General features: G+C 40.9%; 1 protein-coding gene across 1 annotated transcript; it reads left to right on the forward strand.

The window, feature by feature from the left end:
* The first annotated feature begins 865 nt into the window (after positions 1 to 865).
* LOC119723095 (ceramide glucosyltransferase-B-like) lies at positions 866 to 19,811 on the forward strand. The gene is made up of 9 exons (XM_038193616.1): positions 866 to 1,275; positions 4,160 to 4,298; positions 5,440 to 5,542; positions 6,965 to 7,066; positions 13,982 to 14,094; positions 16,828 to 17,006; positions 17,959 to 18,045; positions 18,287 to 18,476; positions 19,289 to 19,811. The coding sequence occupies exons 1-9, from the start codon at positions 1,160 to 1,162 to the stop codon at positions 19,451 to 19,453; spliced, it is 1,194 nt and encodes a 397-aa protein (XP_038049544.1). The 5' UTR covers positions 866 to 1,159; the 3' UTR covers positions 19,454 to 19,811.
* Positions 19,812 to 23,918: the final 4,107 nt, after the last annotated feature.

The following is a 23,918-nucleotide window of genomic DNA, read 5'->3' on the forward strand; positions in this document are numbered from 1 at the left end:
TCTAAAGTAGCTGTCTTGTGTCTTTGTTTTTTAATTTGCTGTATTTTTTTTTTAAAGTTTGAAGGTGAGCAAATTTGTAAACGAAGCAGCTATAATATGCCAACACGGATCGCTAACTGCCACTTGCCGACCGTGTCCTACACTCACCCCCCCCCCCCCCCCCCAACTCACCGCCGGCAACCGTGGGTATCCCCCCCCCCCTCCCCTCGGCCGACGCATAGGCTCTATAAAGTAAAGATCAGCCGGGTTCACAATAATGCCAATGCAAAGTGACGTCATGAAACAGTCGCTGCAAAATTCGCCTTAGTGGAAATCATATGTTCAACTTTTACTGATGACCCCCCCCCCCCCTGCAACAAAAGTCGACAAAACTTCGACAAAAGTCGCCCATGGTAAGGAAAGGGTTAAGAGACAAAGAAAGATGTACTGTCATTTGACAGCAAACTCGAGTTAATGATGTCAACATAAACGACAAAGAGTCAAAGTGGAGATGGGCTGGGCACTTGGCCAAAACGGATGGACAAACACGGGACGGAAAATTAAGAAGATGCAACCAAGGACGACTGGAAAAAGAAGTAGAGGCAGGCAAAAACAAGATGGAGAGATGACCTCATTGAGACATGGGCGAGACAAGCAGAAGACATATCAACTTGGAACTTGATCATGAAAAATGATTCGAGTCAATGACTCGACTCGAGTCCGACTCGAGTCACAATTTGATGACTCGACTCGGCTCGAGTCGTTTTGGGTAAATGACTCGACTCGATTGACTCGAGTCTCTCATCAGTTAGATACTTCGACTTGTTTTGATACGAACAAGTCATTAACCTAGCATGGGTGCGGCCGACCGTTCCGTGCAGAGGGCGCACTTCATTCACGATCTTACGACGTGATCATGTCATCATCGTCATGAATCACGCGTATGTGATGTACTACGAATCCCGTACTATACACTATGCACTGGGTGTACGTGTTTTCAACCCACACATGACCATGAATAACCGGACCCGATATTGCACATCTTCAACGACGTAGACTAGTGTATTGCAACCCACTATTCCACTAACAAAGTAACAAAATCAGTTATCATGATAAAACCCTGACGAGTGGGGTTTTCTTTTAATCAATTTGTAATCGATAATCTCGGTCTAGTAAAAATATGGATTTCTGGAATTTGTATTTGACGTCGAATTTCACTTTAGGACTTGCCTATTTCTTCGTGTGCGTTGAGATTGTGTGCTTGTATGTATTCCACTTGGTTGCCATTCTCTACATGTAAGTATGGCCTATGGGAATTTTTGGTTGTGTGCAAAGTCTATGGAGAGTTGAGTGCATTTTTAAAGTAGTTTCTAACAAATTTGGAAATGTTTCTCAGTCCCAGGTTTCAACATGTTCAACATTTTGGCGATCGTGTAGTGTAGGGCCCCTGTTTTGATTAGGCCTAGAAGTAGAATCAAGATTTTTTTTTATTTCTAAAAAATGGCATTGTACAACAACGGAAAGATTTCCATATACGAAGTTCACTCAACACCCTGTGTACAAACCCTATTGGACTGAAAAAATCTAAGTTTTTCTAAGAAAATGCTTGTATTTTCTCACTGCTCAAATTGACTTTGATGACATGAAATTGCTATCTGGGGGCTTGTTAGTCAATACAGAGGAAAATTAGTGAACTTCGTATATGGAAATCTTTCCGTCAACGTCAACAACCTACATGTAAAGCAGACTTATCTCAATGTAATGAGACACCTTTTTGGTAATTTTTGAACAGTTTCTTGGGGTAGAAATTACAATTTTCCTACGCGGTTTACAGGCCGGTTGGTTTGGTGCCGTGCAGCGTGTCTTGCTTGCGTGCTTACGGTGCACATGACATGGTTCATCACGCGGTGATCGCCTTTATTTCCGTGTTGCCTTTTGTCGTCATCGTCATTTTACCCCCAAAGGAAAGAATGTTGCAACCTGACGCTGCTTTTTCTTCATCATCTCAATGAAGGTCATTCAATTACTGAAAGGATAATGAGACATGAATCTGGGACTGAGAAATATTTCCAATTTTGTTAGGAAATACTTGGAAAATTTTCTTGACTCTCCATTGACTTTGTAAACAACCACTGAAGTAGCGTCAGGTTGCAACATTCTTTCTCCCCCCCCCAAAAAAAATTTCTCTCAAAAATTCAAAACCCTGCCCTTTATCTATTTCATACCTGTATGTTCCAACAAGTTTGGTAGGTCAAATAATTGAAAAGTGGATTTTGTTCCCTTATACTGGCTTGAGATACACAATCTCAAATGTTTCTCAGTCAGCAGTCCCAGATTGCCAGACATTTTCAACATTTTTGCAATCACTGACCTTCATTGAAGTAACAGATGAAAAAAATGGCCTCAGGATGCAACATTCTTTCCCCTATCATTTTCAAAACACATTAGGGGCCTACATCCACGATGTCCAGATCCAGATATTTAAAATAAAATGGAGAAATGTGCATAGGGAGATATTTCTCAAAAATGTCCTGCATGGTTTCGTGTTCAAAACAACCAATTGAACAATACGTTATTTTTGTGTATGAACATGTACAGTATGTTTTTTGTTTAACTTTCATACTGTCTTTGTTTATATTCGTTCTTGTCATCCTGTATCTTCTTTGTTGTTTGTGTTCAGGGGACTCACACTCACACAAGCTTTGCTTTTTGTGGGTCCCCTGCATCTCTTGGTGGTGGTGTCACGCCCCAACTATCGCATCGGTCCCAACTATAGTTGGGCCTGTCCCAACTGTAGTTCCACAGTTGGGCTGGCCCAACTATAGTTGGGCCTGTCCCAACTATAGTTGGGACGATCCCAACTGTAAGTTCCACTGTTGGGCTGGCCCATCTATAGTTGGGCCACTCCGATCTTTTTATTTTGCGGTGTCCCAACTATAGTTTACATTGATGTACAACTGTAAAACGTTCCCTACAGCTCTGATACACGTCTGACTTTACTGGGGACCACTGAAATTAGTTATTGATGGGGCGAATCTATAGTTGGGCCACTCCAATCTTTTTATTTTGCGGTCCCAACTATAGTGTACATTGTTGTATGATTATAAAACATTCCCTACAACTCTAAAATACACATCTGACTTTACTTGGGACCAATGAAATTATCTATGGGTGGGGACCATCTGTAGTTGGGCCACCGCAATATTTTTATTTGGCGGTCCCAACTATAGTTTACATTGATGTACGACGACTATAAAACATTCCCTACAGCTCTGTTACATACTGTCCGACTTTACTTGGGACCTTTGACATTAGCTATGGGTGGGGCCCATCTATAGTTGGCCGGCCATGGCAATCTTTGAATTTTGCAAAATGTTGCTGGACAATCAACCCAGCAGCTGGACAACTCATCCAACTAGGCAGTACCACGTGACCGGCCAGCCTTGCGGCATGCATGCACGACGAATACACGGTGCCAGCGCCGCGGAACATTTAATCCAACAAGATCTATCAAGCATGAAGCATCCGGCGCAACTCCAGTCCTAACTATAGTTGGGCCGACCCAACTGCCGCACTATAGTTGGGACAGTCCCAACTATAGTTGGGACCGATGCGATAGTTGGGGCGTGACAGTGTCATTTCAATGTTATCTTTATATTCTAAAAACTACATGAATCTTAGTAAATTCTAAGTACAAACTGTATTCTTTTATGTCTTGAGATGAAATGAAGTAAAGTAAATTCAAATACTAGTCAATACTAATTACTATAGTTCTTTCTTTGTCAGTGTGTCATGGCCTAGCGGTTAACATGGTTAAGAGCACCGCCCCAGACTCATGCTCTGGTGTTTCAGAGGCAGCAGCATGTGGGTTCGAGCCTGGGTCTTGACAGTTGTGCCCTTAACCAAGGCACTCCTGATAGCTTCGTCCTTTCGGATTGGACGTAAAGCCGTAGGTCCTGTGTGTTGTGTAATGCAATACACGTAAAAGAACCCAGTAACACTTATGAGAGAAGGGGTTTGCCCGGTGTTTCTGGCATCCTGTTGAAACTCCCCCGCGAAGTACCAAGTACATGTATCTAGTCAGCCAGTTAATTAGATAAGAGATACAATATCGTTGACAGAAGACAGAAATTTACATGTTGAATGCTGTACTGTAATAGTTTATGCTATTTGCTTTCAGAAAATTATGCATGCACAGAAAACCAAGCAACGTAGTGAGGGAAGAACTCCCTGGCGTCTCGATCCTGAAGCCTCTAGTCGGTGTCGATGCCAACCTAGAAGACAACTTGGAAACCTATTTCAATTTGGACTATCCAAAGGTAAGATTGAAGCAATAGCACTGACGATGCTGTCTTATTTTCGCAGACGATAATTTTTTCCCGTCGGTGATACGAGAAATTAGCTCGGGAACTTGTAATAAAATATTTGTCAACCTCTGCCTAGGGCAGACACGCCCTTATGAATCTATTGCTCCAAAGTATTTCCGGTCATTCGTGACCGAAAATTCATGACGTGTTTTGCGTGCCAACGAGAAAGACAATGCTGAACCATGAGCAACATTACGACGGGAAAAATTGTGATGTCCTGGAATGCATTTTGCGCCTTTTACATTTGCGAAGGGCCATCACACATGTATGTAAGTGCATTGTGGAGTATGCTCAATCCCAAAACTTGTAAAACAAATCTGGCCAACTTTACCTGAGCTGACAAAAGTCCCAAGAAATGCTTATGAGGCAAAGACAAGGTCCTCAGTATTTCACCAGCCATGTTTGAAGTCTCAGTTCAACTTTTAACCCTAACTCCCTAGGCCTGTTTGCTAGGATGCAGCCTCAATCCTGCAAAATCCTCCAATTGGCCTCATGGAAAAATAGTACGTGTAAGCCTCAATCCTGCAAATTCCTCCATTATTTCTTGAATATGGTCCGTGGAGAGGTGACCACTGCCTGAATCCTGCAAAATCCTCTGGCTATGACTGTCAATAGGCTGAGGCACAGGCAGTGACATCCTGGAGCAGTGCGGAGGATTTCAAGTATAATCAAGGACTAAATTTATGCACTGCTGAGCATAAACAACACAAGGTCCGGCCCAAGACCTTGACACAGTGCGTACTCCGAAATTAGCAATGCACTTTTGCCATGTAACCTCAATCCTGCAAATTCCTCCAATTTGCAAAAAAAAGTTTGGAGGATTTGGGATGGTTATGGTTAAAGGAGATTTTGCTTCAATAATTTGCACCTGAGTGAGATTTCAGTTTAAAGCCTTAGACTAGACTGGTACAGTCCGTGTATGTTTTCACTATCTTGGTTTTTTTGGACTCTTGTACACAGTGTCGAGAGTTCAATGTTTGGACTAGCATGGAACATTGCAGGCATGGATGCATAGTTTTGAAAACTGACCATCACACTCACTTGTCCACAGTGTTTTTCTGATGTTATTTATTTGTTTTCTTATTTGCTGTAGTTTGAGCTCATATTTTGCATACAAGATGAAAAGGACCCCGCTTGCAATGTAGTGAAAGCGCTCATGGAAAAGTTCCCTCATGTGGACGCCAGGCTTTTTGTGGGTGAGTACACATTTCAAAGTTTGCAGTTTCAGACTGACACGGTAGGGCTGTAAGTTGGTCTGCCGACTATCGTTAGAAAAAAGTGACTTCAAATTCTGCCCCTAATTTACCACATTCATGATTTACCAATCTCCATAAAATGAGTTGTTTACGTCTTACTTGCGAGCTGGACACTTCCACAGTACAGTGGAACACCGCTATACTGAACATTCGGCTATACCGAACATCATCCTTGGCTCCCGGTTTTAATGTACACAACGTACCGAAAATTGTTGTTGAAAAAGGTCAACAGATTAACAAAAGAATCTACCAGTTGTACATGTATTAAACACTTTTTGGGCCACTTTTAATTCCCGAACATCAAACGACCCATAGTTACATCGTGTTTGAATGTTCAAGATAGATAGATCGCTATTATTTCCCCAAGGAATAAAAAGGGCAAACCACCCGTTGCTAAAGTTTCGTGATGTGGGAACTGCTAGTTCACTATTGGTCAAAGAGCGTACCGACGGCTCAAAATCGCTATACTGTACCATCCTTATTACGAACACTTTCTGTGGATCCCACGATGTTCGTTATAGCTGCGTTCCACTGTAGGATATAGCTAGAGGGGTGATTCGAAAAACTTGAAGTAAAATTGTTGAGCCAAATTTTTCAAAACTTTTAATTTTCAACTTGTTGTGACTTTTGGACTGAAAAGTTTTATTTTTTTGAACGAAAAGGTATTTATGATGGTGGATCCTGGAAAGATATTTATAGTCTGGATGCTGAAAATTACCTTCGCTTCAGGTAATTATCAGCATTGTTTAAAGGGAATGTACATCATTGGCTTTTGCTGTAATTGTCAGAAATGAACTATTTGAGAGGTTAGTATAATACATGTAGATCAAATATTGTTACACTGACATTTTTGAAGTTTGGTGTTCGAAAATGCTGGAAAAACCAAGAAAAACAAAAATGTTCAAGTAGTCTGGTTCCTTGACTCCACTAAAGATAAAATGGATCAATTTATAGATGCCGGAAAATTGTAAGGTAAGGGAACCAGTCTAGCTGGCCTGCACCCGTTCATGAACATGTAACCAATAGCAAACAAAATTTTGACTGAAAAAAAGTGTAAAGTTGGAGGAGTAGTTGAAAAATAGGTTTTTCCAACGGTGGTTGGCCGACCACCGTTGGAAATGTATAAAAAAATACCATTTTCTTGAAAATGACTTCACACCAGGTGCCATAATTTTACAGGATGCTTTAGACTGTCATTTACCAACATCCTAGAAAGGTATTTCGTAAAAACATGGTAGTTTTATTTTTTGATGTTTGCAAATGTATATTCCCTTTTAAACATAGTGTTTAACACATCCCAAGCACACGTTTATTCCCTTACTGAATGGTACAATATTCACTTAGCTATAACTATCTTTACAGGTGGGTCTAGGGTCGGAATGAATCCCAAACTCAACAACCTGATGCCTGGCTACAGTGCGGCTCAGTACGACCTCATCATGATCAGCGACAGCGGCATTAGGGGTAAGTGTAGCAGACATGTCTATCAGAATCCTGTACACAAAAATTACCACAATACGGGATTTTCACTGTACCTATTTGTGCATGTCCTAATCCTTACAAACAACATGACACATAATGTGACAAGAGTACAAATGAATTCGATGGAAATACCGGAAAAAAATGTTGCAACTTGATGCCACTTCCGCGATTGTGTACAAAGTCTATGGAGAGTCAAGACAATTTTCTAAGTATTTCCTAACAAAATTGGAAATATTTTTTTAGTCCCAGATTCATGTCTTATCATCATTTTTGCAATGAAAGACCTTCATTGAGATGATATATGAAGAAAAAAGTGGCGTCAGGTTGCAACATTTTTTTTCCAAAATACCTTTTATTTTCCACCTGAACAGGTATCTCATCCTTTTTAGTCCTATTTTAAGCTCTTTCACCATCATAAATACTGAAAATACTGAAGAATTTGCACAAATGAAGGATAATTGCACAGTAGGCGTACAGTAAAATGTTTCACTGTTTGAAGTACTTGTGTACAGGATGAAAAATGACTACTTTTACATAATTGGCATTTTTTTCCAGCAACCCAAAGTGCTATTTTCATGATTTTTTTCTTTATTAGAAAGAAAAAGCTCTCCGCTTTAATCCAGTACTCAAAACATAAAAATCCATCGATCCCTTTTTTTTTTTTAAAGGCAAATGTTTTAGGGTTGTATTTTTGGGGTCGCCCTGCATAATGTGGGCAATTGTTAAGTGGTGGTTCTTAAAGTCACTGAAAGCTACATTCCCCATAGTATTTTCGAGTTTCTTCCCCCCCCCCCCCCAAAATAGATTCCTTTTTCTAATTTGCTATTTTCTAGCAGTACAAAAGATGTTTACTTGATGACACTTCAACCGAAAAAAATCCGCCCTCTCTAACCCTATCGTCAGGATTAAGGGCTCTTTAGGGGTCAAGGACGAAATACCACAGAAATGTGTTGTTCACACTTGTATGGAAAGAAATGCATACTACAGGTTACTACTGAGTAGTATATTGTAGATTTACGTGAGGTTAGGGCTAAGGTATTGCATTTTACTTTACGAACGTCTAATTACTTCGTGCCGGACTGTAATTCCATTCGTTCTGGGTAGGCTGGTTCCAGCCTCACAATCAGTATAGATAATGTATGGACAGGGAACCAGTCTGCTTGGAAGCCAGACCTATCTGTTTATGCCCAAAATAAAAAACCTTTTTCGATCGACGGATACAGATATGCGCTTAAGGCCTAAACGAAAAAAAAGAAGAGGTTTCGTGTTTGGAATAAATGTACACGTACAATAGAAACAAATTGAATTTGTTGAAGAGAGTTGGGAAAGCAACCTTAAATAAAAAATAAAAAAATGTAAAACTCATCCAAAGATTCCCATTACTACTGTGGTTTTTGTGCCTTTGAGGCCCGAGTACGTTATTTTTCAAAGTATTGTACTGTCATCAATGGTCCATCGCACATACTGTTGCATGCAAGTTTGCCTCACTATTTTTGCATTTATAAGAGATGAAAGGCATCAAGAACTGTGGGAACCACGAACAAAAATTATGGGCTCCACATTGGACACTCTGATCTTTCACATGTTCAGCGAAGCTTCACGCAACACAATGAATAGACGTGTTACCATGCCTGCGCCGACATCACTTGCGATAAATATACCAAAATAATTGGCACCCTGTGAAGACTTACACGATGTATGCATGTATGCGCATATGTACAAAATGTACATGTAGGCTGCAATCCTGCATGCAGAAAAGGCAGGTAATGCTTACATAAATACAAAAATGAAGGTACATTGTATTTGTACATTGTATGTAGTGTCAATAAATGCAGGTACTCGGTATCTGAATGTGCACAAAGCAAAAGCGTCTTCACATGAGCATTAGTCATCATCGGATGATCGGCAATGCATTTGAATGCCTCTCCCGCTGGTCTCCCCCGACTCTCTCTATCTTGCCGTTGAGGGGGTACTTGTGCAAGGAGCCAATAGTGACCTAAGCTGCCCTCACTTGTTTGAATACAGAATTACAATATACATGTACCGGTAGTTACTTTGGTATAAATTTACCCCTAACCCCCGAGTAGTTCCTCAGGACTACCCTGCTAAATCCAACAGAGTCCAACCGGAGTTTTTTGCTCAATCCACTGTGCCTTATTTTCAGTTGTCTGCTGAATCCAAGGGAGTCCAACTTGGTGTTATAATGCGGTTCAGTTGCCTGCTGAATCCAACATTTTGCATCAGGAATGTACACAAGGGGTTTACTGCTCAATCCAACAGGCTCCATCGGGTGTATGATATAGTTGGATCCTGTTGGATTCAGTAGGGTTGGGGTTAGAAAGTGTTGTGCTTTGCGTGTTGTACGGCGCCAAGGAGCTGGAGTCTTACAGGGACAATAATAGCGCGTAAGTCAAGTTGGGTTCGATGCCAGATTCAGACTGAAGCCTCGAGGCCATCAGCTCGCTCTGGCTGGCCACTCACACCGTTAAGCCTGAGTGACTTTATTCCATACACATTCACCACATAAGAATGAAAATAATGCAGTACACATTCCAGGGGGCGCCTCAACATCTATAGTTACAATCATGCCCAGCTGGGGGCAAGTTCGCGCAAGGACTATAGTTAACCATTGGTCGACTAACGCTTGCCCGAACTCTGTCTAGTCGACGATGGTTAACTACGCTAGTCGACTATTTGGAACCAACCTACTGGGGCTGGTTGCATCCCTGGTAACCAATAGCCGCGCGCGTTCATAACGTACAGCAGGGAGCCAGGATCCAGACGTTTTGCAATGACATTTTGACCAGCGTTCGACAAGAGACGTTCGCACTTTGCTATTAGTGCGCAGGCGTAAGGTACGTCACAAATCAACTACTAGTCGACTAATGGTCCTTGCCCGAACTTGGCCTTGGATGTACAATGTAACTGCACAATTGCATGATGACAATAAACTCCTATTATGGACCATGGAACAGTAAACCCTAACCTTTCCAAATCCTCTTTGCAAAACGGAGGATCTTGCAGGATTGAGGCTACATGTGTATGACAAAAATATGTGAAATACTCTGCAGTGCTCCAGGATGTAACTGGCTCTGCCTTGACATATTGAAAGAGATTGATGGAGGATTTTGCAGGAGTGAGGCTGTTTTGGGGGGCAGTTGGAGGATTTTGCAGGATTGAAGTTGCATCCTAGCAAAAATGCCTAGGGAGTTAAGGTTAAAGGGAAAATACAACATTTGCAAACATCAAAAAAATAAAACTACCAAATCATTTTGAAATACCTTGCTGGACTGTTAGTGAATGACAGTGTAAAGCATCCTGTAAAATCATGGCACCTGGTATACTGTCATTTTCAAGAAAAGTGGTATTTTTGTATCAATTTCCAACGCTGATCGGTCGATCAGCGTTGGAAACAACTGGCTTTTTTTTCCAAATACTGTCCCCAATTGACCATCGCACTTGTTTGCAATCGATTACAAACCTATGAACGGGTACGAGCCAGCTAGACTGGTTCCCTGACCTTACAATTCCCCAATGTATGTAAACTGCTCTGTTTCTTCTTATATGGAGTCAGGGAACCAGACTACAGGAAAATGATCGTTTTTCTTGGTTTTTATAGCATTTTCGAACCCAAAACCTCAAAAAAGTCAGTGTAACTATATTTGCTATATATTTCCAACCCCCCAATTCCATCCATTTCTGAAAATTACAGCAAAAGCAAATGATGTACCGGTATATTCCCTTTAAGCAAATGTACTTGTTATACCTCTGTCTTGAATAATGTATTTTCATTGGCCTAGAAGTAGAAGGATCACGTGTTTAGTTTATAAAAAGTCATGGCACACTCCTTGTCTGATATCACGTACATGTACGTGATATCCCACAGGGAGCATGCTATGACTTTGTACCTAAACGGCACGCATGGTGTGAAACGCTTGTATCGTTGGTACCCACACTATTTTCACCATTCTTTCATACACGAGTGGGAGCAGTGAACTAGCAGACAATTAGCTGTTTCGAGCACGCAACATGGCATGTGAGTTGGCGTTGGATTGTCATGATTGTTGTGTTTACTGCTGTTTGTTTTCGTGATTTTAACATCCAATCCAAAAAAATCCAAGACAGAGGTATAACAAAACAATTGTTGACTGCTGTGATGTGGGATATGACGTTTAGCGACCCTTGGGTGTTGAAAATGTCATATCCCACATCACAGCAGTCAACATACAATGTACGTTAAATGTACCGGTACAGGAGACCAATAATGTACAATATATAGCCTGTACATGTACCTTCACTATCTAGGAACATTACTGGCAATGTGAGACATTCAATAAATGTGGGGTCCACTTTATTTCCTTCCCCTGTTACATAGGTCTGAAAAATAAGACTACCTACTCAACAAATAAAGATATCATTTGAAGCTGTTAAAATTACAATATACCAAGGTCTGAAGGTGAACAGGATACAGGAACAGGAAAAATGTCACACTTATGGACCTTGAGTTGACACAGTGACCCATATATGCATTCTGGGCTCGCGGCTGTCAGCTTTCAGTGGAAATGAACGTTGCAGGATATACCGGTATGCCAAATCTAAACTGACAGGAAATTGGAATGTTCTACCTCCCTGTGGCAAAGCCACCGGGCGCCACAGTAGGGATAAAAATGCAAAAAAAAAAAGGGAAGCAGAATTTGACTGTATGGAATGGTATGGTTTATATAACTGGCATACAGATCCTTGTCATTTGATTGGTGGAACTCACATCACGTGACATTCGTTATTGCTCCCATTCACGCCGCGGCTCAAAAAGTCCCATTCGCCCATGGGGAACGGGAAATACTATTCAACAGTTAGGATCATTCTTGTTCCATTGACGCGGTATTTGTGTGCAAATGCATGCTGGTGTGCGCGTTCAGCGTTGCGCGTAGCGCGTATTGTTCCAAAAAGCCAGCGCTACAGAGTTGGGTTCAAACATTTTCGTGAAGGGGTAGTTTGGAAGAGAGAAATACATTTTCTACATATTTTGTATCAAAATAAAAGTTCAAGTATATCAAATGACAAGGATATATGTCAGTTATATAAAACAAATATTGAGTGCCTTTCAATTGTGAAATGGGAGGAATATTATCGCTCGGTAAAATCTGGACTTTTCCAGTTTACTCGGCTTCGCCTCGTGAAATTGAAAAGTCCAGATTTTACCTTGCGATAGTATTCCTCCCATTTCACTCTGAGCCGCTCAATATTTGTATAATATTTTATTCACATTATCACATTGTGACCCAAAGGTCAAATTGCATGACAAGTTACAATTGTTTCAATCGTAGGATAGTTCAACGGCAGGTGCGGTGTAAATGGTAACCATGGTAACAGGCACAACTTGTTTGTGAGTTTGTAGCAGTATTGAAAGCATTGCCACGCTCATTCATTGTGCACAGTATAAAGACTGAACTGATTCACGAAATGAACACGTACACAAATCCAAGGCCAAAAAAAACCCACATGTTTTTACATTTATCACATTGTGACCCAAAGGTCAAATTGCATGACAAGTTATAATCGTTTCAATCGTAGGATAGTTCAACGACAGGTGCGGTGTAAATGGTAACAGGCACAACTTGTTTGTGAGTTTGTAGCAGTATTGAAAGCATTGTCACGCTCATTCATTGTGCACAGTAGGTTCACGAAATGACATACACAAATCCAAGGCCAAAAAAACACAAAACATGTTTTATGGTACCCCCCTAGAAGGAAATCCTTTCATTTTGTAACTTCTTTATGTTTGTCTGTTGCCAAGCAAAAAAAAAACCACAATTGATCGTCCCAGCCCGCATCCTTGTTTGAAGCCGCATCCTAAAAAAAAAAAGTTTAATTTTTTTCTCACCTCAAAAAGCTACCTGTTTCTTGTATTTCGCTTTAATAAAATGCATAGAACATGTTTAACATGAATATTTTGACTTGACTTACTTTTAGGATAGCTAACTAAAAGCTGGCGGTCATTTTGAATCGAACTTGGCGAATTTAGATACTTGGTAGCCATCTTGGAAAGAAAATAAAATATAAAATGGCCTTCATCCTCCTCTTTTTGAAAAAAAACCCCTGACGATCAACTGTTGTCGGTTGTGGGTTTTTTTTTTTACTTGGCCTTACATGTACTTTTTTTTTTTTTAGGGTACCTTTTACGATATTCTGTTTATTTAACCTGTTTAATTGTTAATAAACCAATGACACACTACACAACTTGCATAGAGGGAAGACTTTTTATTTTCAAAATAAATTTCATTTCCAATATTTGGCCAAATGTGACATTAAAAAGTTTGGGCAAAAAAAAAAAACCCAGGTAGGTCGGATTACTGTTTGACACATTTTTTCGGCTGAAGTATTGCAGAACTTTTGAAGTTTATTGAGCACTACATTTTGTAAATCTCTTGTGCATTTGTTAGTGTATACAGTGGAACGCCGCTATAACGAACATCGTAAGATCCACAGAAATTGTTCGTAATAGCGATTGTTCGGTATAGCGATTTTAAGCTGCCGGTGCTCAGGTACTCACTTTTTAATAAATAGCACCCTTCAGAATTACACCCAGGTAGTTACTGAAAGACGACTTTGAACATGTGCTCACTATTGAATTATGTAATTACACAATTTTTGAGCTTACTACCTACAGCAATGTGTGGCTTTTGTCGCTCTTTTGTTGCCATTAATTTCTTCAACAACAATGTTTGGTAAGTTTTGTACACCAAAATCGGGGGCCAAGGATGATGTTCGGTATATAGCAGAATTTTCTGTATAGCGGTGTTCCACTGTATAACATTTTTTTTTTTTTTTTTTCAATTCATGAATTCTGTAGTAGATGTACTCTCTAACGCATTTCTTTGTTTGTCCGACCCACAGTATATAGCAACACTTTGACAGAAATGGTGTGCAAAATGACGCCCGACGTGGGTTTAGTTCATGCGATACCATATTGCTGCAACAGGAAAGGTTTCGGCGGCACACTCGAAAAGGTGAGTGCTTGTTTCAATTTCAGTTTATTACGCAAAGGTAGTCTGATCTAGATGAGTTTTGATACCGCAAAATAAGGTTTTATGTTTTTTGTCACACTTTATACGTACAGTCTCTTAAAGGGAATGTACAACATTTGCTTTGCTGCGATTTTCAGAAAGAAATGGATTTGGAGGATTAGTATGTTGTAGCAAATATTGTTACACAGACTTGTTTCACGTTTTGGGTTCGTAGATGCTGGAAAAACCAAGAAAACCAATCCGATTCTTGTAGTCTGGTTTCCTGACCCCACTTAAGATCAAACGGAGCAACTTATAGACTTTGGGGAATTGTAAGATCAGAGAATCAGTCTAGCAGGCTTGTACCATTTCACAGGTGTGTAATCAATTGCAAAGAAAATGCAAAAAAAAAGAACACTTTTTGAAAAAAAAAGCCAGTTTTCTCCAACGCTGGTCAGTTTTTCTTGATAATGTCAGCACACCAGGAGCCACGATTTAACAGGATGATTTAGACTGTCATTCCCTAACAATCCAGTAACATATTTCTTGATTATTTGATCATTTAGGTTTTTTTTTATGTTTGCAAATATTGTATCTTATAATGTTTGCTTCTAAAATGTGAACTTGTTTCCTTCTTTTTTTGGAGGGGGGGGGGGGCCTTGGTTTTTTGTTTTTTGTCTGTGGGTCATTCAAAGAATGTATGGGTTCCATTTTTTCCCCATCCCTGTTACATCTAACATAGATATTATGTAATTCTGGATCCCCCCTTTATTTTATTCTGTGCGGTGGAGCGCCGTGGCCTTGTGGTCTGGAGCATTGAATTTGTGGTCTGTGGGTAATTCTGCAGGTTGTGGGTTCGGTGTTTGTGTTCAAAATTCCATGACTGTAAAAGTACATTCACATGAGCGATTCGACTGATTCTTTCACTAAGGCCAAAAAAAAAAAAGTCTCCGGTTTCTGGTATGCGCGCGCGTCGCCGTAGCCATGTGCGTCGGCAAAATGAAAAAGTTTTTTTCAATGAAAGATGATGTCTCAAAACCGCCAAACTCACTGGTTTGACTGGAATCCTGCTGCTGCACAATTTTAACGTGTTTTTAGATGGGGTTGTGGTCAAGAATAAGCTTTATTTGGCCTCTCTGGACTTCCATATATTTTGCACTAAATTTAGTCGGGCATCATTTGCAGTCATCAGCCGACATTTGAAGCAAAAAAATCAGGTAAAAAAAAAAACCAAAGCCACTTCGCCGCACCACTTTTTGGGCAAGCTCCATACCAGAAACCGGCCTAAAAGAAAGCTTATTAATTGAGCTTTCATATCCTAGATCCAGAAAGCGTTACATATGCAGAAATTCTTTTCAAAATATGGAGCATCATTTGGGTTTCCAATTTTTTTTTTTACTCACCCTGTACACAACTTATTTAATTTTGAATTTGAACAAACCAGTAGCGTCTTCGCGTCAGCGTCTGCCGTAGTTGGAGTTGCATTCAATTGTCTCTCCCAGTGGTCTCCCCCAACTCTCCCTTTGTAAACACTGAAAGGGTACTTGTGCGTGGACGTTGTGGAGTCCATAAAATGGGGAAATGTCTTTAAAAACTGGATTCATAAATACCTAAGACAGTTTACCCATTCCTATTGGGCGAGAGCCCGTCATGTGGCTGGTCTTAAATGGATGATAAAGACATGGCTGGCTGGTCTTAAACACTTTCCCAGTGTCACATGAAATTTGGACTCCTATGAAATCCAGTGCCTTTTATCGTTTTATTGGTTGAACGTTCACAATCCTCACATAGGCATGCGCAATACTACAAGTGAGTCAGTATTTCAAAGTCCTAATTCACAACGCACTCACCACAGCTGCATCTGCGCGTAATCGCGCAGTATGCGTGACGCGCATGCCAATCTCCATAAAGGGAGTGGTTTACGTCTTACTCGCGAGCTGGACACTCCATTATATAGCTAGAGGGGTGTTTCAAAAAACAGAATGTAAAATTGTTGAACAAAATCTTGACAAACTTTTAATTTTGGACTTGTTTTGACTTTTGGACCGAAAAGTTTTGATTTTTTTTTGACCGAAAAGGTATTTATGAATGGGAATAAATATGTGCTTGGTCGGTATTAAACACTCTGTTTAAAGGGAATCTACATCATTTGCTTTTGCTGTAATTTTCAGAAATGGATGGAATTGGGGGGTTGGAAATATATAGCAAATATAGTTACACTGACTTTTTTGAGGTTTTGGGTTCGAAAATGCTATAAAAATCAAGAAAAACAATCATTTTCCTGTAGTCTGGTTCCCTGACTCCATTTAAGAAGAAACAGAGCAGTTTACATACATTGGGGAATTGTAAGGTCAGGGAACCAGTCTAGCTGGCTTGTACCCGTTCATAGGTGTGTAATCGATTACAAACAAGTGCGATGTGTCAACTGGGGCCAGTATTTGAAAAAAAGCCAGTTTTTTTCCAACGCTGGTCGGCCGATCAGCGTTGGAAATTGATACAAAAATACCACTTTTCTTGAAAATGACAGTATACCAGGTGCCATGATTTTACAGGATGCTTTACACTGTCATTCACTAACAGTCCAGCAAGGTATTTCAAAATGATTTGGTAGTTTTATTTTTTGATGTTTGCAAATGTTGTATTTTCCCTTTAAGCATAGTGTTTAACACCTTCCAAGCTCGCATTTATTCTTTTATTCAACTCTTAATTCTAAACCTGCCTATTGCTTCCCAACAGGCCTACTTTGGCGGGTCGCACACTCGGATGTACATCTGCTGCAACATGGTTGGAGCCATATGCGTGACGGGGATGTCCAACTTGATACGAAGGACCGTGTTGGAAGAGGCTGGGGGCTTCACGGAACTAGGCAAATATATATCCGAGGACTTCTACATGGGAGTTGCTGCTGTCAGAAGGTAAAAGTCAGACATGAACCCCGTAAAACAATGTTTTCAGGATCAATTCAGAATGGTGCTTTGCCCTCTTGTACTTTATCATACTTAACCAGTTCATGCCGGGATTACTTTGACGAGAATGGAACAGGTGCGGGATTTATTTTCATTCAACCTCAAGCCAGGCGGGTTGAGGCCATCACCCTCGGGCAGCACACTCATATTTCCAGCCTCGCTCGCTGCGAGCGGGTCGCTGACGGATATTTCCGGCCTCGCTCCCTGCGTGTTTATCTGTCATCCGTTCCAAATACCCCAAAACTTTTGCGTGTAAACACGGCCTCATAGGCATGGGCGTCGCCAGGATTTTTTCTAGAGGGGGGCAAAAAATTTGTTGGCCAAAAAATGCTTGTATTTCTCAACACATTCTCGATTTATCAGTTTTAGAGGGGGGCAGGGACATTTTGCCCCCTCCCCCAACTCATTAAATTTACACCACTTTGTCTTCGCGCCTCTTTTTCTTTTCTTTTCTTTTCTTCCCTTATTTATTTTTTTTTCTTCTTTTCTGGGGGGGGGGGGCAAGTGCCCCCCTTGCCCCCCCCCCCTCGCTACGCCCATGCTCATAGGTAACATAATCCAATTATGAAACTCTCACAAATCCATCAAATCTTTTTCTTGGGTGCAATATAAAAGGATCCAACTAATTTCCATTCTACATCTACTGCTGTTGGCATGGATTTTTCATGGAGAATCTCCAGTTGACGCTACTGGAGTTGTACTCAACTTGAGACATTGTGACTAATGTTTTTTTTCAATGCTTGAGATTCGTCTCAGCCATCCAGCTCGATCCTGGGCAGCACAAACAGCCTGATTGTGTTAAAAGCCGATGGCGTTAAGGCGGCCTATGATCTGTGTTGAAGGATCAATTCAATTACAAGCATTGATGAATGAGCTTGTGTATTTTCCCCTATATTCACAGTGGTCTTTCTACCAGAATAAGCAGCTTTCCTGCGATGCAGAATTCAGCAAACACATCGCTGGAGTCCTTTGCTAAACGCATGGTCAGGTAGGACGAACATGCTTCATTTCACCTCAATAAAATAGGTCATTTCAAAGGAATGATACAAGCGATGTGAGTTCGTAACAGTTCAAAACAGTCACTTGATTGATTTTGACTGCTGTTATGGTTTAGCTGAATTTGCCAGCCAGACCTTTTTTTTTTCTTTTTTAATATACGATAATTCAAATTTGAGTTTTAACCTCATTTTCATTGATAAGAAAATTGATTTCCAATTCCATTGATTTAGATGGACGACGGTCCGCACCTCGTCCGTTCCTTCCATTCTCATACTGGAGCCGTTCTCCGAGTCAATCCTGTGCGGGCTTTGCTGTACGTTGGCCGTCTATTACCTATTTCACTGGGATCCTATTGTCTTCTTCATGGTGCACATGCTGCAGTGGTTTCTGCTCGATTATGTACAGCTGCGTACCATGCAGGTGAGAAAACGTACATTCTTGGACTAAGATTAAGTTTACTTCACCTCATACATATTTATGAGCCAAAGTGCTTCTTTCATTGGTCGATGTTCTGACGTATCAGGGAAGTAAAGCTATCCATGATGCGTAAGAAATGTTGAGTTCCCCTTCCCCCTCCCCTGGGTTCTTTTCAGAAACTTAGAAACTCATAAAAGAGATTTGCCACATAGTGCTACCAAAAATTCTTTATCCTAACCCAAACCACCCCAACTCCATCAAAATCCACCCCCCCCCCCTCCTAATTTTGGTGGATTTTGGGGGACATGGTCCAGAAGGCCTAATGTGACTAAATATTGATGGAGTATGATGGACTTTGGCCTAATGGCCTGAAGCAGTGCTAGTGGTATCCAATTGATTTGGCCTAGCTTCCTGTACTGCTATTGTGATAAAAGCCATGTGTAGCAAGTCCATGAATGTCAACCAGTTCGTCAGAAACATTGAGTTTGTTCCCAAGGGGTTAGAGTATACTCTGTGCCTTTAGGCCTACATGCGTACATGTAGTAGAAGATTGTGCGGTGAAATTACCTTTGGTACTGCCGACACAGTGGGAATTTCTTTCAGACTTTCCCAAGTTTTATTTCTCTGGTTATTAAAAGGCCGTTTCACATATGCAAAACACGAATGTGTGATGCCACTGCAAGCGCTTCACTTGTGCCTGCCCAAGTTCAACACATGTTGAGTCTGGCGAATTTCAGTGTCCCATACCCTTTGCATTCACACGAAGAAGCATTCAGACCGCCCGTTCGGTGATTTTGATCAATTTGATTTGACAGGTGGAACCACTTAACTGCTCCAAATTCGACTACATGGTCGCCTGGGTCTACCGGGAATGCTCCACACCGTATTACTTCCTGAGAGGATGCCTCGGCAACAAGGTCAAGTGGCGGACGGGAACGTTCCGTGTCAAGTGGGGCGGCTATCTCGAAGAGGTTCATTGACCCCGGCTCATGTTGTAAGCACATATCTAGGTACCCATTTCACAAGCTTTAGTTCCGTCTCCAACTATGGCCAAGTTCGGGCAAGGACCATTAGTCGACTAGTGGTTGATTTGTGACGTAACTTACGCCTGCGCACTAATAGCAACGTGCGAACGTCTCTAGTCAAACGCTGGTCAAAAATGTCATGGCAAAACCTCTGGATCCTGGCTCCCTGCTGTACGTTATGAATGCGCGCGGCTAGAGGTTACCAGGGATGCAACCAGCCCCAGTAGGTTGGTTCCAAATAGTCGACTAGCGTAGTCAACCACCGTCGACTAGACAGAGTTCGAGCTCACTTTAGTTGAACTTTGGTTAACCAATGGTCAGCAATAGTTCTTGCGCGAACTTGCCCTTGATTGTTGGAGTTTATTCCATTAGTCCCTGTACTGCCCCAAACCAGCCCAAATCGCCCTGCACCTATAGTGCCCTCTATGGTTTTAGGGAGTCATCAGTGAATAAACCCAATGTAATTAGTGTAAGGGTTAATGGGTTAACCATGTGGTCCAATGCCCGATACCTTGACGTAACCGTTTCACAATTTCTGGTCAAATGCTGGATGTGTGACATCTTGGGGTGCGTTCCACTTAATGTAATTATTGTTAACGTTTATCAACGATGGCAACATTCACGCAACATTCTTGATTGCTATACCTCATATTATATTATGGTGGCATGGGTGGCTTGTGCGTAAAGCGCTCGCCTCTCACCAATGTGTCCAGGGTTCAAATCCTTGCTGCGGATCACATGTGAGTAGAGTTGTGCGTTGGTTCTCTCCCGTGCCACGAGGGTTTTTCTCCGGGCCCTCCGGTTTTCCTCCCTTCGGAAAAATCAAACACTTTCGATTTCAGGCTGTGCTCCGTGGTCATATATGGGTCGATGTGGCCGGCAGCCTTAGGCGCCTTTACGTGCCAGCGGCCCGACCACGTTGTAGCCGCGTCCTTCGCAATTCAGCGTACCAGCTGCGAGTAAGGATGATTAGCCTCCCAAATTATTATCATTATTATTATTATGTTCCTGATCGAGAGCAAAATTCTCACTGGTCCATTCCCCATCATGTGCCAGATGATATTCTCGCTGTCTACCTATTTGAAGGGGACATATTTAGCCGTGAATCCTAAATCCTAAATTGCTACTCACGAGTGCTTGCTTCTGCTCGTGCCAGGACGAGTACTCGAGTAAATAAAAAACCACGAGTAGAATATACTACTCACAAGTAACCAAGTTACTGGCCCAGCGGTATTGCTGTCGGTGAACAGTGTTTCAGATATTGATCTTCTATGAAAATCAAAATGCAATTTTAAAACAAACAACAAAAACAATTCATGATGAATCATTTGTTCCTGGTTTTAACAGAGCAGGCTACATGTACAAATGTATGTTCTCCTAGTGATATCTTGCAAGTTGTGACGTGTGTAATCGTGTGCAGGAACTTGTAACTCTTCCTGGATGGTGTGATGTAGAGGACAAATGTGGCCGGCTCTACAAAAAAGGGTATTAAGTCGCGTATTAAGTCAAAATGTGATTTTCATTTTTTATCACGAATGACATCTTTAACCCTAACTCCTGGGGCTCTTTTACTTGAAATTATCCTGAATCCGCCAAAATCCACCAATTTTGTCATGCAAAAAATGCTGGTATCCTGAATCCATCAGAATCCCCCAGTGTAGATTCTGGAGGTATCCTGACTCTGCCAGAATCCACCAGCAAAAGTCTTGATGGATTCTGGCGGATTCAGGATACCATGGTGGCATAAAAAAAAATACAGCATGTTTTTCCATAGAGTCTTCAAAATCCATCACCTAAATTTCTGGTGGATTTTGACGGATTCAGGATACCATGCTCGCATGAAAATTGTGATGTGTGTTGTTGCATAGAATCCGTCAAAATACACCAATGCATGGCGACCCCAGCATGGATGAGTACCGAAGTGAATACGTCTCGCGCACAAAATTTGTGTGAAAGACATTAGCGCATGTTTCAGCCCGTAAACCATAGATATAGAATGAAAAGACTAGATCGGCAGCGCGTCTACACGCGCCCAGTCACTGTGCGATAAATCTCCGCCATTTTGGTTGTCTCTCATAGACGCGCAACAAATTAACGTAAAGCAATGGAGCTAAATGTATCTTACCTCCAGCACGTGACCTAGCTCAACACGCGCAAAGCAAGAAATGCGCACCGAGTATTTACGCGATGCGCACACATAATTATTAGCGATGCACATGGTGTTCTTTGCGCGTAAACGGCGTTGCGTTCGTCACGTTTTCGCGCATTATTTGTATCTTTCCTCCAGCAAGCAAGTGACCCTCCATGCAAGTCCACCCAGTACATGTGTGTACATGTTTGTACAGTATGTGACAGACTTGCCAGGGCTAGTGCCAGCAGTATTTACTTGACCACAAACATTGCAAAAGAGTTAAACTGTTGAGATCCTGAATCCATCAAAGTCCCCCAATAGCTCAATATGGAGGTATCCTGAATCCATCAAAATCCGCCAGTTCCGCTAGGCTTCGAATCCTGAGTCCATCAAAATCCCCCAATTTGTTCAATATGGAGGTATCCTGAATCCGCCGAAATCCCCCGAAACAGGGGGGTGGATTTTGATGGATTTAGGTACGTTAGGGTTAATACCTACAGTTTCAGGTTTCATTCACAGAAATGTTGATTTTGATGAACAAAGTGGGGAAAAAAAACAATTTTGTGTGCATCGTTTTGTTGTTCTACATCAAAGCCAGCTACATGTATTTCAAAGCCTGTTTTCTCAGTTGTGTAATTTGAACTCTAAGGAAGTAATTACATGTAATATGCAAATACCTCACATCTCCAGAACGGGAGGAGCTATGGTGCTCTATTACGTGTATATACCAAATGAAAGCTTACATTGTGTGCTTTCCAACCATGTACATGTTGTATATAACTCAATTTCACTTTTTTGCGACATAATACCCTTTTTATTGTGGAGCCGGTCACAAGTGTGAATGTAACGTTTTAATTCCAAAGTGCAGTGTACAGATAAAATATTCCATGATCTCAACATAATTAAAGAGGCGTAGCTTTCTGGTTTACTGCATGTACATGTACAATGTAGGATTTTTATGGTAGATCTAGCAGAGGCAGCTCACGAAGTGAATTTGGATCTTTATTCCTCAAACAATATTAGGCCTGGCCCGTACTTCACGCAAATGTGAATATGACGCCAATTTGACATGAAACGCTTGCTGCAAAATTTGCTGCAAAATTGAAAATGTGTTCAACTTTTGCAAATTGGGTGCTCGAAAACTTACCGTGACCTCACAAATTTATCATTTCACAGGGTTTTTTTATACCAATCTTATCACTTTTAGCAAGCTTTCTGTCATAAAATTGATGAGTACTTTTCTGGGTTTAAATTGCAAATGATCCTACCGTTACATGGCTGTTAATCATGCTGAATGCGCCTTTGAAGCTTCCGTTTGGTGTTTGAATTTCTCAAATTCAGGGAAGGTCCTATGAAAAATGCCCATTGCATGTGCTTGACTTCATTGTTTGGCAAGTTTTTTAGTCGAACGCAAGCCTGATCATTATTTGGCAAAATTAGTGCATGATATTTGTTCTTGTACATGGGTAAAGATACTGGTACTACCTCGAAATTTATAAATTTACTTGTATTGAGTAAGATTTTATTGAAGACATGTACATGTAGACTTGTATAATTTTTTCTAATACATGAGCTCACTATATATCGCACATTACATTCACTTTGTTTTGAGTGCTGGAAACGGGTACAAGTGTTTTTGATGGAATGCAGTTACTGAGTGTAGGATTAGAGATGGAACGATATATTGTGTGTAGAGTTCGTTATGTTGTTTAGGAACATTCAAAGGGATGTCGTCGTCTGTGGTAAAAGTCAACCATATCAGGATACCACATTTGAACATCTCGCATCTAAATTAGTGTTAGATTGTTCGTAACTTCATTTATGGAAACAGTTACTCAATAACTTCCTTTTCTGTTTTTCCGTTGGGCAGTTAAAGTTACATGTAGAGGGTGAGTAAAAAAAACAAAAAAACCCAAATGTCGGGACTATTGTTTTATTGAAGTTCTGCATGTAGCACTTTCAAAATCTAGTATATGAAAGCCCAATTCATCGGCTTTCTTTTAGTACAAGAATCATTCAAATCACTCATGTACTTTTCAAGTTACGGAATTTTAAACACAACCACCATTTTAAAGTTCTGTCCACAGATCACCAAAAAGGTGTGCGTTCTTTCAGCAAAACAAAAACAATTCACACACATCCCTATGTGATTTGTTTTCGTTTTGCTGAAAGAACACTGAACTTTTTTTGCGATCCGTGGACAGAACCTTAAAACGCATGTGTTTAAAATTCCGTAACTTGAAAAGTACATGAGTGATTTGATTGATTCTTGTTCTAAAAGAAAGCTTA

Source organism: Patiria miniata, unplaced genomic scaffold (assembly GCF_015706575.1).
Source record: "Patiria miniata isolate m_02_andy unplaced genomic scaffold, ASM1570657v1 HiC_scaffold_16, whole genome shotgun sequence".
Classification (NCBI taxonomy): Eukaryota; Metazoa; Echinodermata; class Asteroidea; order Valvatida; family Asterinidae; genus Patiria; species Patiria miniata.